The sequence below is a fragment of the Spea bombifrons genome, chromosome 1 (genome assembly GCF_027358695.1).
Source record: "Spea bombifrons isolate aSpeBom1 chromosome 1, aSpeBom1.2.pri, whole genome shotgun sequence".
Classification (NCBI taxonomy): Eukaryota; Metazoa; Chordata; class Amphibia; order Anura; family Pelobatidae; genus Spea; species Spea bombifrons.
This window is the reverse complement of record NC_071087.1, coordinates 78,123,498-78,135,684: the sequence shown is the minus strand read 5'-3', so window position 1 is coordinate 78,135,684 and position 12,187 is coordinate 78,123,498. Positions and strand designations below refer to the sequence as shown.

General features: G+C 40.5%; 1 protein-coding gene across 1 annotated transcript in view; it reads left to right on the top strand.

Annotated features, from left to right (window-relative positions):
- The first annotated feature begins 1,443 nt into the window (after positions 1-1,443).
- The window catches only part of PLPPR3 (phospholipid phosphatase related 3), a 14,889-nt gene continuing 4,145 nt past the window's right edge, over positions 1,444-12,187 (top strand). Inside the window, exons 1-7 of the mRNA XM_053464463.1 lie at positions 1,444-2,066; positions 3,744-3,870; positions 7,526-7,711; positions 7,857-7,986; positions 8,069-8,264; positions 8,940-8,997; positions 9,304-9,477. Coding sequence (XP_053320438.1) covers positions 3,790-3,870; positions 7,526-7,711; positions 7,857-7,986; positions 8,069-8,264; positions 8,940-8,997; positions 9,304-9,477 — 825 coding nt within the window. The 5' untranslated portion in view covers positions 1,444-2,066; positions 3,744-3,789. The remainder of the gene's footprint in view (positions 2,067-3,743; positions 3,871-7,525; positions 7,712-7,856; positions 7,987-8,068; positions 8,265-8,939; positions 8,998-9,303; positions 9,478-12,187) is intronic.

Sequence of the window (12,187 nt, the reverse complement as noted above, 5' to 3'; positions counted from 1 at the left end):
GGCTAAGTGATCCGTGAATGTTTTGTTCCACAATTTTAATTTTGGTGCATCCCTAGAATAAATAGAACTATTTCATTTTAAATTATCCTGAATTTGTTGTCACAAAACTTTCTAGGCTCAGAAATCAGAGGAAAAGTAAAGGTTTTGTGAAATTTACTTTATTTGAATCTGCATATTTTATTAAAGGCCATATTTTCTCACAGTGAAAAATGAGTGCGGCCCTCGCATGTATACAATTCTGATGAAGTGGCCCACTGCAGAAAAAACTTGGACACCCCTGTTCTAGCCTATCATGCCTGCCATTTTTACCTACCCCAAACCTTACTTGGTCCTTCAGTACAGACATAGCCATGTACCATGCATGCTTAAATCCCCTGGCTGTATTAATCCCCACTGTGTCTGATTGAAGACTTCTCCACATAAAAACTTTATTACATTAGAAGGTGACTGTTTCAGCTTTGATTCATTCTTTCCATAATCATTTGAATTGTATTATGTTACTATTGTAAGATGTGTTAACTGTGGGCTTTATAGGGAAGTAGCAACTTAATTATTGAATCAACCCCAGTGTATGATTGTGACATATTCAGTAGCTTATACAATATTGCTGACTCTATAAATGTATTGCCAAGTTACATGAATGGAGATCTAAGCTAGGGTTATATTTATTCTGCTAGATCAACCTTTTTCTGCATGCATTAAATGACACAGACAACCTATTTTGATCCCTTCTGAACACATGAAACCCAGAGCATTGTTTTACATGCAATCTGGAAAGATTCTTCTGTGTTTTTCTCTGTATGCCAGGTCTGCATTTACAGGAGATGCCCCTGGGAATAAGGTGAGGGAATGAGCATGGGTACCCAAGCAGCAACGGGCCGTTCTTCTTGTTGCTAGGTAACTAGGATACATAGTGTGACAATCATAACACATCTACATGAACTCACATCTTTTATCACAAATGTTGACTATTTTCAACCCCAATGCCAGCGATAACCGATCCCCCTCTGCTACCCCCACCCCTTTCACAATCCCTTTCTGTTTCTTTTGTTCCTCTTAAGTCCTGGATGTTCCTATGGAAACAAGAGAAGAGGTTGATCGTGTGTGTGCACAATATGTATTGTACATACTGTCAGAGGTTCAGCCGACACAGATGTCGTCCAGTTTGTGATAAAGTATGTAGACTTAACTATGTGCAGGTATTTATATGTATGTCTGGATTAAAGTCTTGTGAAAAGATAACAGTGATCTATCCAGAGCGTGTTTTTATTTGCTTATTTATTTATTTTTAAAATATGGTAGTGCAAGGCACTTAAAATAAAGGTGATTTAAAAAAGAAATCAGATTGATTAATTTACCGAAATAACGGTACAGTTATTTGCAGCATGGCATTTATGTCTGTGAGTCTCTTACTGATTAGAAAATTCTATTGAGAAGTGTTTTATTGGCCCCATGTGCTTACACACACACCTCTGCCTCTAACCAGACTTGGGCACAAAGAATACTGCACACACCCACTATCGCCGAAACGTACACGAACATACTCACTCATGCACACACACATGCACTCCATCATCCTCGTTGCTTTTGTGTGAGCTGCAGACTCTGCCTCTACATTTCTGTCTCCTCCTCTGTCTGTCCCTCCAGCTTTCCTTCTCTCTGCACTCTCTCTTTTCTCCCCAAATCTCCACGCCTTTGCTTCTCTCTGCTCTCTATTGTGTTCGCCCATTAGGGCTAGTTTGGCAAGAAACTGACCTATTAGGGTTATTATGAGGAATTAGAAAGCGCTCTTAAAATCCCACGTTTTCTGTCTTCCCCAAGATGTTAAGCAGTGTTCTGCTTACCCTGGACTCATCTATTTCTCCATTGTCAGACAGAAGCAAATAGATTTGCCCTAAATACTCCTCCTATGTGTGTCTCATTCCACCCCATATTCATTTTTCCCTCTAGTTGCATCCAGCATTGCCTTTCTTCCTCTGTCGGTCTGTATCTCAGAGCCTTTGTTCCTTCTTCTCCTCTTTTGGTTGGTTTGATGCGTCCCTCTGTCCATCTTCGTCCTCTGACAGGTAAATGCATGCGCTGGGCATCGAAGAAGTACAATACAGTATATATATATATATATATATATATATATATATATATATATATATATATATATATATATATTACAGGAACCCGATTATTTTCTTTGAATGAAGCTCTAGTTGATGGCACAAAATATTTAAATATTTTGAATTTCTAATTTGGGAAAATGGTCAAGCACTGCATATGGCATGAATGCACAATTTATAGCATATCATTACTCACCTATAGTATTCTAAATGTGCATTATGTCATTGTACATTTGATCTTATTGTTCTATGTAATGTCACATGGATTATGCTGATTAAATGCGGTAATTAAGTATCACAGTATACCAAATTATGACATGATATTCTGTTCTGCATGTTACATTGCATGGCATTATTACATAGAAAATCCCTTGTTACATCTTAATCACTCACTATGCATACTGTTATATTGAAAATGAGGCATCTACATTTTCTAGTTATTACATCACTCTTTGTATACTATACTAACATGGAAATATATTTAACCACTAAGATTTTTAGAATCTGTACATTGTTAGATATCTGCTTGCTCATATGATTCTTGCAGTGTTATATTTCAGTACATTATATACATGTGGGTATAACTGTGATATTATACCTTAGGGTACATTATTGTATATCTGTCCATGCAGTTATATCACTGCCTGCTTCCCATATCCCATTCTTCTGTGCCATCTATCTACATCTTATTATGATCATATTGTATAGTTCTTTGTGTGTTACATTTCAAATCATATTGTCACTTTGGATAATACACATCTGTATTTTAACTCACTTTTTATCAACATAGATGTAAATGCTTTGTGTATTTTTACAATGTGTGTGCCAGGATCCTAATGGTTGTATGCATCTCTGTTTTATGTGTCAGATATTTTGTTTCTCTGTAGTTATGTAACTTCACATTTTATACAATACACCTGTAATTTGCCCCGGTGTTGATGCTCTTTTTGGTATTATGTCAAGTGTCTATTATTATATCATAACTGTATGGTGTTTTAGTTAAAAGTCCATGTGATTTCCAAGCACCAGGGGATATAAAGGAATAAAATGGTACCCTAGGTCCAGAAATTGCTGTAATATATGTTGAAAATCGGATCACATTTTCTTTTGTCTAGCATTTTTCTTAACATTCATAGAAAGGGCAAGTGAAAGAGCCATTTAAGATAATGCATACAATTAATTTTTTTTACTAACTTAAGTATCCATGTTGACTTCATAGAAGCAAAAATAAAATTGAATCTTTCACTATTATGGATTGGTCGCAGTATATCAGACCTATGTCACATGCTTTGAAGCTGTTGTTCCAGTAAGACAAAAACTTTAAGGGTGCTGTTCCATCTCAGTAACACATTTATAGATAATCTTAATATTGTGGAATGCCTAGTAAAATTTTGTTTCATTCTTACGTTTTGATGGGGCACTTAGTTGATATTATAGGTAATCCCTCTTTTACGCTGTAAATTCCATAATGTTAAGGGATTAAATTTCCAAATATTCATTTAAATGAATGAGCTAAAGGGCAGGAGAAGAAGGGCATTTTGTACCTGTTCATAGCCTTCACATAGATTGTTGCTATGTGTCTACCACGGACAATGTTTACTGTATTTTCTTTTTTTTCATATGTCGGTACAGGTGTCCTAAGGACCTTAGTCTCTCTTTAGTCACCCCAGTGGGGGCCATGATATCTCCCAAAGAGAAGAACAAAGCTCGGCCCCCAAAGGACAGCATGACCCTCCTGCCATGTTTCTATTTTGTAGAGGTGAGTGATTCTACTTGTGTAGATGATGATCGCCTGATGGTCAGTGGCCACAAGAATGATCACAAGAGTGTGAGAAATTCCGTAACAATAAATATGGAAATGGTTAAACAGATATCATAAATGTTCTGAAATGTTTTTATGCCAAAGTAAAAAAAATAATAATAAGGAAGATGTTTTTTTGTTCAAATTAGGGCAAATCATGCATTGTTAAAGTAGATTTGATGCAATAGTAAGATACATATGAAAACACAACATTCTTAATATGACTGTGGTCCATGACATAGTTCAAGGGGTTGGGGCCAACAGGGAGAGCACTGGTATAGTTTGAATAACGCTAAATAATATTGAAATTAACCATTTTCACGTTTTTTTTAAATAACTGGGAAAAAAGTGATTTAAAACACAGAAATCACTGTCACAGTAGATGATAAACACCCCTAAAAATAGAGCTAACAATGTGCAAAATGATTTGCTAAACAGTCTGCAAGAATTAATTTATAACAGTCCTGATAACTCTTTAATGTGATGAGATATGCAAGTATGGTGGTGTACTACTATATAGTACTTTTTAGGAGGTAACACCCCTTTAGCTACTTATGAAAGTAATGACATTAATAATGGGGTCATTGTTTAGTTCCATCCTTTTTCTACTGACTCCTACCTATTGACAAAGTAATTGCTGCTTCTTTCTGTGCAATTGAAACTTTGTTAAAAAGTTTATTCCGACACTGAGGGTGATGGCCTCCTAGACCCAAAAATGCTTCCATTTTCCACAAAGCACCTGGGATAAGGTCAGTACTAGAGGTAGGAAGGGACCATTTGCTGTGGGATAAACAAGGGCCAGTATAACCAAATATTCAGTTTAATCTGAAAAAACACCGGATTGATCAAACTGATTGACTGGGTGGTCTTCATTGCTGTACTGACATCCCAGTGGGATGCTGACCTACTGATTGAAGTGGCTGTGTGTGTATGTTTGTGCAAGTGTACGGTGTTGTAGTGGCTGTGTATCTACATATGTAAGTGTAAGGGGTTAGAGTGTGTCTGTGTATGTATGTGTAAGTGTAGAGCTGCCCCTGACCATCATCACACCCACATCATAATTCATATGTCACGTTCTCGAACCACAATATTCATACCTCCCACCATCATATACCTGCCCACTATCATTTCCTTCCCCTATCATCATCAACAAGAGGACATAGTCTTAAGTTAGAGGGGCAAAGTTTTAAAAGTAATAACAGGAAATATAACTTTACTGAGAGGGTAGTGGATGCATGGAATAGCCTTCCAGCCAAAGTGGTAGAGGTTAATACAGTGATGGAGCTTAACTAAGTATTGGATATGCTAAGCTAGATATAAGATAAGGCCAGGGACTAAGGAATGGATTCAGTGGTTGGGCAGACTACAGAAGCTGAATGGTTTCTATCGTCCCCCTCCATCTCTATACCCAGCATTATTTCCCGATCATTATCTTCCCCTTGCATGCACCAATTCATATTTTTGTGTGTGTGAATCACCTTACCTTCCTGTCTGCGGCCGAGTATGTCACTCTGCTCTGCTTGTCTGCCAGTTATCCTCGCTACTATCTTATTTCCAGAAAATGGGAGATCTGTGTGCAGCCACACATATATTTGCATGGCTCCAAGACTGGCCCCAGGAGCAAAGAAGCCACAGACAAGGTCTTTGGGGTAAATGGCGCAGACCAGCTGTTGAAGTTGGTGGAGCACAGGGCAATTTTTGCACCAGGGCCCGGTGGTTTCGAGTTACTTCTCTAACAGGTAGTATTGAGAATGCAGAGAGAAAAGTGAATAAGGAGGAGGAGGAATGGTAGAATTATTCCTGCTCTGCTTTACCCAAACTTCCCTTGCTGTTTCTCAACCTCTAAAGACGTTCTGGCACACAGATGAATAGGACATTGGATTTTTTGAGGCTTGAGTATCTGCCTATTTTGCCATGTGCTAAAAACTAGGATCACCAGAGATATGCAGCATTATTTAGGAATATAAAAATTCTAAGAAACTTCCTGCATTGCATCTGGATTAGAGATAGAATTGATGTAGTTGCATGTTCTCAAGCTTCCATTCTTTTTCAATGATAGATGCTAGAAACTAGATTTTGGCGCCGGCCACATTTTTTTTAGAAGGGGTAAATACGGGGTTAATGCGGTACTCAGCATCTTTGGCACCAGGATTTTAAAGGTCCGTCCTAGCAACTCTATTGGTCCCAGGCAGGGGCCTTCTCTGCCATCGACCAATGAAGTGCAGCTGCTCTTCATTGGTTGATGTCAGACGAGCCCCCTGCTGGCGACCAATAGAGTTGCTCGTCACTCGTACGGAGTCGCTCGTACGGACTTTTGAAATCCTGGTGCCGAAATTGGGCCTGGGGAAACCATTGGTCTCCCTGCTCCAGGAGTTAAAGGTCCGTACGGGTGACCAATAGAGTGGCTCCTACAGACCTTTAACTCCTGACAGCGGAACTTGGCCTGGGGAGGTCTCCTTGCTCCAAGAGTTAAAGGTCTGTACAAGTAACTCCATTGGTCGCCGGCAGGGAGCTCCTTCATTGGTTCATGCCGAAACTTGCCCTCCTGGGGAGGTTACAGGAGTTAAATGTCCATAAGAGCGACTCTATTGGTTAATGTCAGAGGAGGCCCCTGCAGACTCGCATGGACCTTTAACTCCTTGCGGGATCCTATGGATTTCCACTCCCGTTAACCCCTGCAATGCTGCTTAGATAAGGTAGGCTAGAGGGGGAAGGGACCAGGGAGACTAGTTGGAGATATTAATAAAGACGAACACGAAGATTCTTCATGTTGTGTGTCTTCGTCTTCATGTACGTTTTGCCGTCGCCATGTTTGTTTCGCCGTCGCCATGTTCGTTTCTTCGGTATTCGGGCTGAACAACGAAAACGCACCTTTTGTGTTCGTTTTCATGTTTGCCCAAATACGTATGCACAAGTCTACTAGAAATGCAACCACTGCTAAGTGAAACAATTGGTTGCTGAAGCTGCAGATTTTGAGGGACATATGTAATGGTCAGTGACCCTGTATCAAGCTGAATCATTTGTATGGTATCGTTGCGATGTGTTTTCTCTTCGATAATTCCACAACCATGATGCAGTTTTGAAACTGGCATTTCATGATTCACCTGCGATCAGAGACTTTTTTTGCCCATTGCAATGTTAGAGGTTGAACTGAATCCCCACTGCTATTTTATATTGATCTTTCGTGGTTGTATTTCTCTTTAGCTTCCAAAGAGAAATCAAGCTGGCTCTTCTTTTTTACTCTTGCTCCTAAATTTTACTGAAAATAAGTAAAAACAAATTATTTACAACTCTGTCAATGGAGGGAACTAAAAACTCATCCAGATCTCAAATAGTCTGTATATTTCTATTTGCTAAAGCTTAATAAAGACTGGAGAAAGTGTTGAAGCCAAATTTATTATCAAGTGGGTGCTGTCAAGTGGGGGAATTCTGCAGCATTGATATTTTCACCAGGGCTAATTAATCCCAGCACTAATCATGTCACCCATTGATGTTCTGAGTCTTTGCATATTAAAATTCTAAATAGCTTTCAACAGATTAAAAAAGATTGTTTAGCAGGAATAGCATCTTTAAATGCCAAAAACATACAAGTCTACATTTGTTTCTTCTACAGCTCCCAATAGTGGCATCATCCATTGTTTCCCTTTACTTTCTCGAGTTGACTGACATATTCCGGCCAGCACAAGGCGGGTTCCAGTGCCATGATCGTGCACTCTCTATGCCATATGTTGAAAGTAATGAGGAGCTGATCCCACTTCTGATGCTTCTCAGTCTTGCATTTGCCGCCCCCGCTGCATCAGTGAGTAAATTAACCAGTGGTTATGGAGAACTGAAGGTACATCACAGTGCATGGCTGAGCTACCAGGAAAAGGGATGAGAAATCTCAGATAATGTTATAAAACGGTATTGCCTTTATTTAACGTCATTTTCTAATCCTGACGCAGATTATGCTTGGTGAAGGAATACTGTACTGTATTCAGTCTAAACTGAAGGGTCGTGGAAGCGCTGAGGGGAGCATCAATGCAGGTGGCTGTAACTTTAACTCCTTCTTGCGCCGGACCGTACGCTTTGTAGGTAAGACACAGGGGGAAAATATGCACCATGACAATTTTAAATGTGAAGACCTTCTTCTCAGACACCTATTTATGTTCCCTAGGTGTCCATGTCTTTGGGCTGTGTGCCACCGCACTTGTCACTGATGTCATACAGCTGGCTACCGGATACCATGCACCGTTTTTCCTAACTGTCTGTAAACCTAACTACACAAGATTGGGTACGTCTTGTGCAACCAATCCCTATATTACCCAGGACATCTGCACAGGCAATGACCAGAATGCCATTCTGTCAGCCAGGTAACTATGTTGCATATACCATAAACCTCATGGTGTAGCTGTATCTGGTATCACTGACAAAGGCTTAAAAGGATCTCCTTCAAACTAAACTTAGTAAAGTACCCTGCCCAGCTCTGTTATATATACATTGTATAGGTAGAGGACATTGGTGAACAGCATTCATTGGGATCCCTCCGTATTTAGCTACGCCCCTAGAGGAACTGTACAAATACTGGTTACTAGGCAAGAATTTCAAATACCATATAATGACCTGGGCTCACCGTATCCAGGATACTAGTTCTCTTCTTATGTTGTACTGTGCTATACAAAAGGTGAACAGTAGCATCATTCCTTGGTAGCTAGGTTACCATGCTCTATGCTAAAACCGTATCCTAGCTACACTTTATCACAATATGAGCTGCATTATTTGACTGCTGGAATTAATTATGATATTGCTACAGGCAAGTTTATTTTAATCATAATAAAATTGTAGACTGAAATGTGGGCATTTTAAAGACTGTCACAAGATATTCTTTCATGCCCATTTTTACTTAAGCCTGCTTCAAAGAGAAGGTAAGAAGAAGAAGTCTGTGCATTATCCCTAGATCTGTATGTGGGGAAAAAGAGAATGCTTGTGATTGCAGTACCCAGTTTTTGGAATATGAAACTAATATCTTTCCTCCATTGCACCCCCAGAAAGACATTCCCTTCCCAGCATGCCACGCTGTCTGCCTTTGCTGCAGTTTATGTTTCAGTAAGTATATCATCCATAGCTTTTTGCAAATTAATTGTTTACAGCAATGTAGATAATTAAGGGTCCAGTCTCACAGTCTCATTCATTCTCTGGTGTCTGGGACACTGAAGAATGCATAATGTGCATAATTGTGCACACGTACAGTAGTGGTGCCAGTTTGAGTTTCTTGTAGGCTCTGCCCCGATTTGCCAGGGGGTAGAAGTTTGGAGGTACTCAGGACCTCCACCAATTGTCCACCACAGACCCCAGTAAATGTCTGCCATAAGTATAAAATACTGAGCATAAAATAAATGCAACTTCTTTCAGATGTACTTCAATTCCATCATTTCGGACAGTACGAAGCTTCTGAAGCCGCTGTTGGTTTTCTCCTTTTCTATCGCGGCGGGAGTGTGTGGCCTGACCCAAATCACACAGTACCGCAGCCACCCGGTCGATGTCTATGCAGGGTTTCTCATAGGAGCAGGTATCGCAGCCTATCTGGTAAGTAATAATTGATTTCCATGTGGAAATCCTCTTTTTCATGGTGCAGTAGGCTCATTGTACTTAAAGGGGAACTTTCAGTATCTTTAATTGGATGACAAAACAGCAGCTGCTGGTTTAACTCGAAGGTAAGACGCCGCAGTGGTAGTGACACACACTGCATGCCCCCCAACTGTCCCAATGTGGGCGGGACAGTCACTGTCCCGCCTATCCCTACCTCTGTCTCACTTTGTAGAGGACGAGGAAGAATGAGGCAGGAGTGGTACTCACCTCAGGCACAGCTCCGAAGGGGCACACAGCCGTCCGATCAGCACCTGCAGGACTACTTGGGAGATCACAATCTCCTTCTAGTCGGCTCAACATTTGGGATGTGCAGACCTTGCTTTACTGCTCCCATGTGACAGCAAATGAGTGCGGGGATATGACGTTGTACCCCTGCACTCTGCATCAATAGCCGGCGGGTATTGATGAGGGAGCAATAAAGCAAGGTCTGAAGTGACAGACCTCGCTCTTCCACTAAAGGATAGAAGAAAAAGGATGGATGATGAAGGGAGAAGGATAGAGGATGGAGGAAGAGGTAAGAGATGGGGAGAAAGGGGTGTAAGAGCAGTGCATGTGTATATATGTGTGTGTGTGTTTGTAAGCTTGTGTGTATAGGCAGGTGTGTGTATGAGCGGTTTAGGTATTTGTAAGCTGGTGTGTATATGTGTGTAAGGGCAGTGTATGTGTATATGTGTGTGTAAAGGCAGGTGTGTGTATGAGTGGTTTCGGTATTTGTAAGCTGGTGTGTATATGTGTGTGTAAAGGCAGGTGTGTGTAAGGGCAGTGTATGTGTAGATGTGTGTGTGTAAAGGCAGGTGTGTGTAAGAGCAGTGTATGTGTGTGTGTGTGTAAAGGCAGGTGTGTGTGAGGGCAGTGTATGTGTATATGTGTGTGTAAAGGCAGGTGTATGTGAGGGCAGTGTATGTGTATACAAGTGTGTAAAGGCAGGTGTGTGTAAGGGTAGTGTACGTGTATATGTGTGTGTAAAGGCAGGTGTGTGTAAGGGCAGTGTATGTGTATATGTGTGTGTAAGGCCAGTGTGTGTGTGTGTAAGGGCTGTGTATGTCTATATGTGTGTGCAAGGGCAGTGTATGTGAATATGTGTGTTTATGGGCAGGTGTGTGTGTGTAAGGGCAGTGTACGTGTATATGTGTGTGTGTAAGTGTATGTGCGTGTGTAAGGGCAGTGTGTGTATGTGTGTGTGTAAGGGCAGTGCATGTATATATGTGTGTGTGTGGGCAGGTGTGTGTAAAGGCAGTGCATGTATATATGTGTGTGGGTGGGCAGGTGTGTGTAAAGGCAGTGCGTAAGGGTCCTGGGAGGGAGGCTAACATTAGCCTCAGGGGCGTACCTAGAGTATTTGGCACCTGGGGCGGATCTTGTATGTGACCCCCCACCACGCACACACACACTTTAAAACTGCATAGCTTCTATCGTTATATACTGGCGCAGACATTGAAGGTGGTGCAGCATTACTGTTATCATTATATACTGAGGCAGACATTGATGGTGGTACAGCATAACACCTACCACTATATACTGAGGCAGACATTGACGGTGGAACAGCATAACACCTACCACTATATACTGAGGCAGACATTGACGATGGTACAGCATAACACCTACCACTATATACTAAGGCAGACATTGACGATGGTACAGCATATCACCTACCACTATATACTGAGGCAGACATTGACGGTAGTACAGCATAACACCTATCACTATGTACTGAGGCAGACACTGACGGTGGTACAGCATAATCCCTATCACTATACATTGAGCCAGACATTGACAATAGTGCAGCATAACTCCTATCACTATATATTAAGCCAAACATTGATGTGGTGTAGGCCTACCACTTCATTGTCTGGCTTAGTAGTAGGGATGCGTCAAAACGAAAATTATGGACTGAAACCGAAAATGCAGCATTTACCTGGCCAAAACGGAATATGACTCCCCACCATAAAGTAACACACCAAAATAGGACAAAAAAAATTCAATAACAATATAAATATATATTTATATATATATATATATATATATATATATATATATATATATATATATATATATATATATATATATATATGTGATTGTTAACAGTAATCACACTCCTATCATGCCCAGGCATACCCAGATTCCAGCATGTACTAGCTGACTTGGCATGATAGGAGTGTGATTGCTACTTGATTGTAACAGCGCTACACACATTCATATAATGTAATGTATGGAACAGTATAGAGTGATGGGAGTTATGATGTACTTTAGAGCATAATTATATATAATGAAAAAGACATTGGAAATGGTACAGCATAACACCCATCACTCTCACACATTTACCAATCCATAGTTACTAATCCATATTTACCAATCCACATTTACCAATCCACACATACTAATCCACTCTCACTGTCACTCTTACTGAATGCTTTCCTACCTTTCCTCTGTCACTTTTCTTGTTACAGCAGCCAGCTAACTGTGTTGGCCCTTTTATACGGTCAAGGAGATGAAACCACGACTCTTCTGTCAAATCTCCCTATAGAGAAGTGGGGGGGTCAGCCAATGATGTGTCATTTTAAACTTCTTTATGTGCTGATGTCTGACATTCCCGTCAGTACCATTGATGTGTAAGCCTGTAAAAAGAAGTCTTGGAAAATGGCATAGT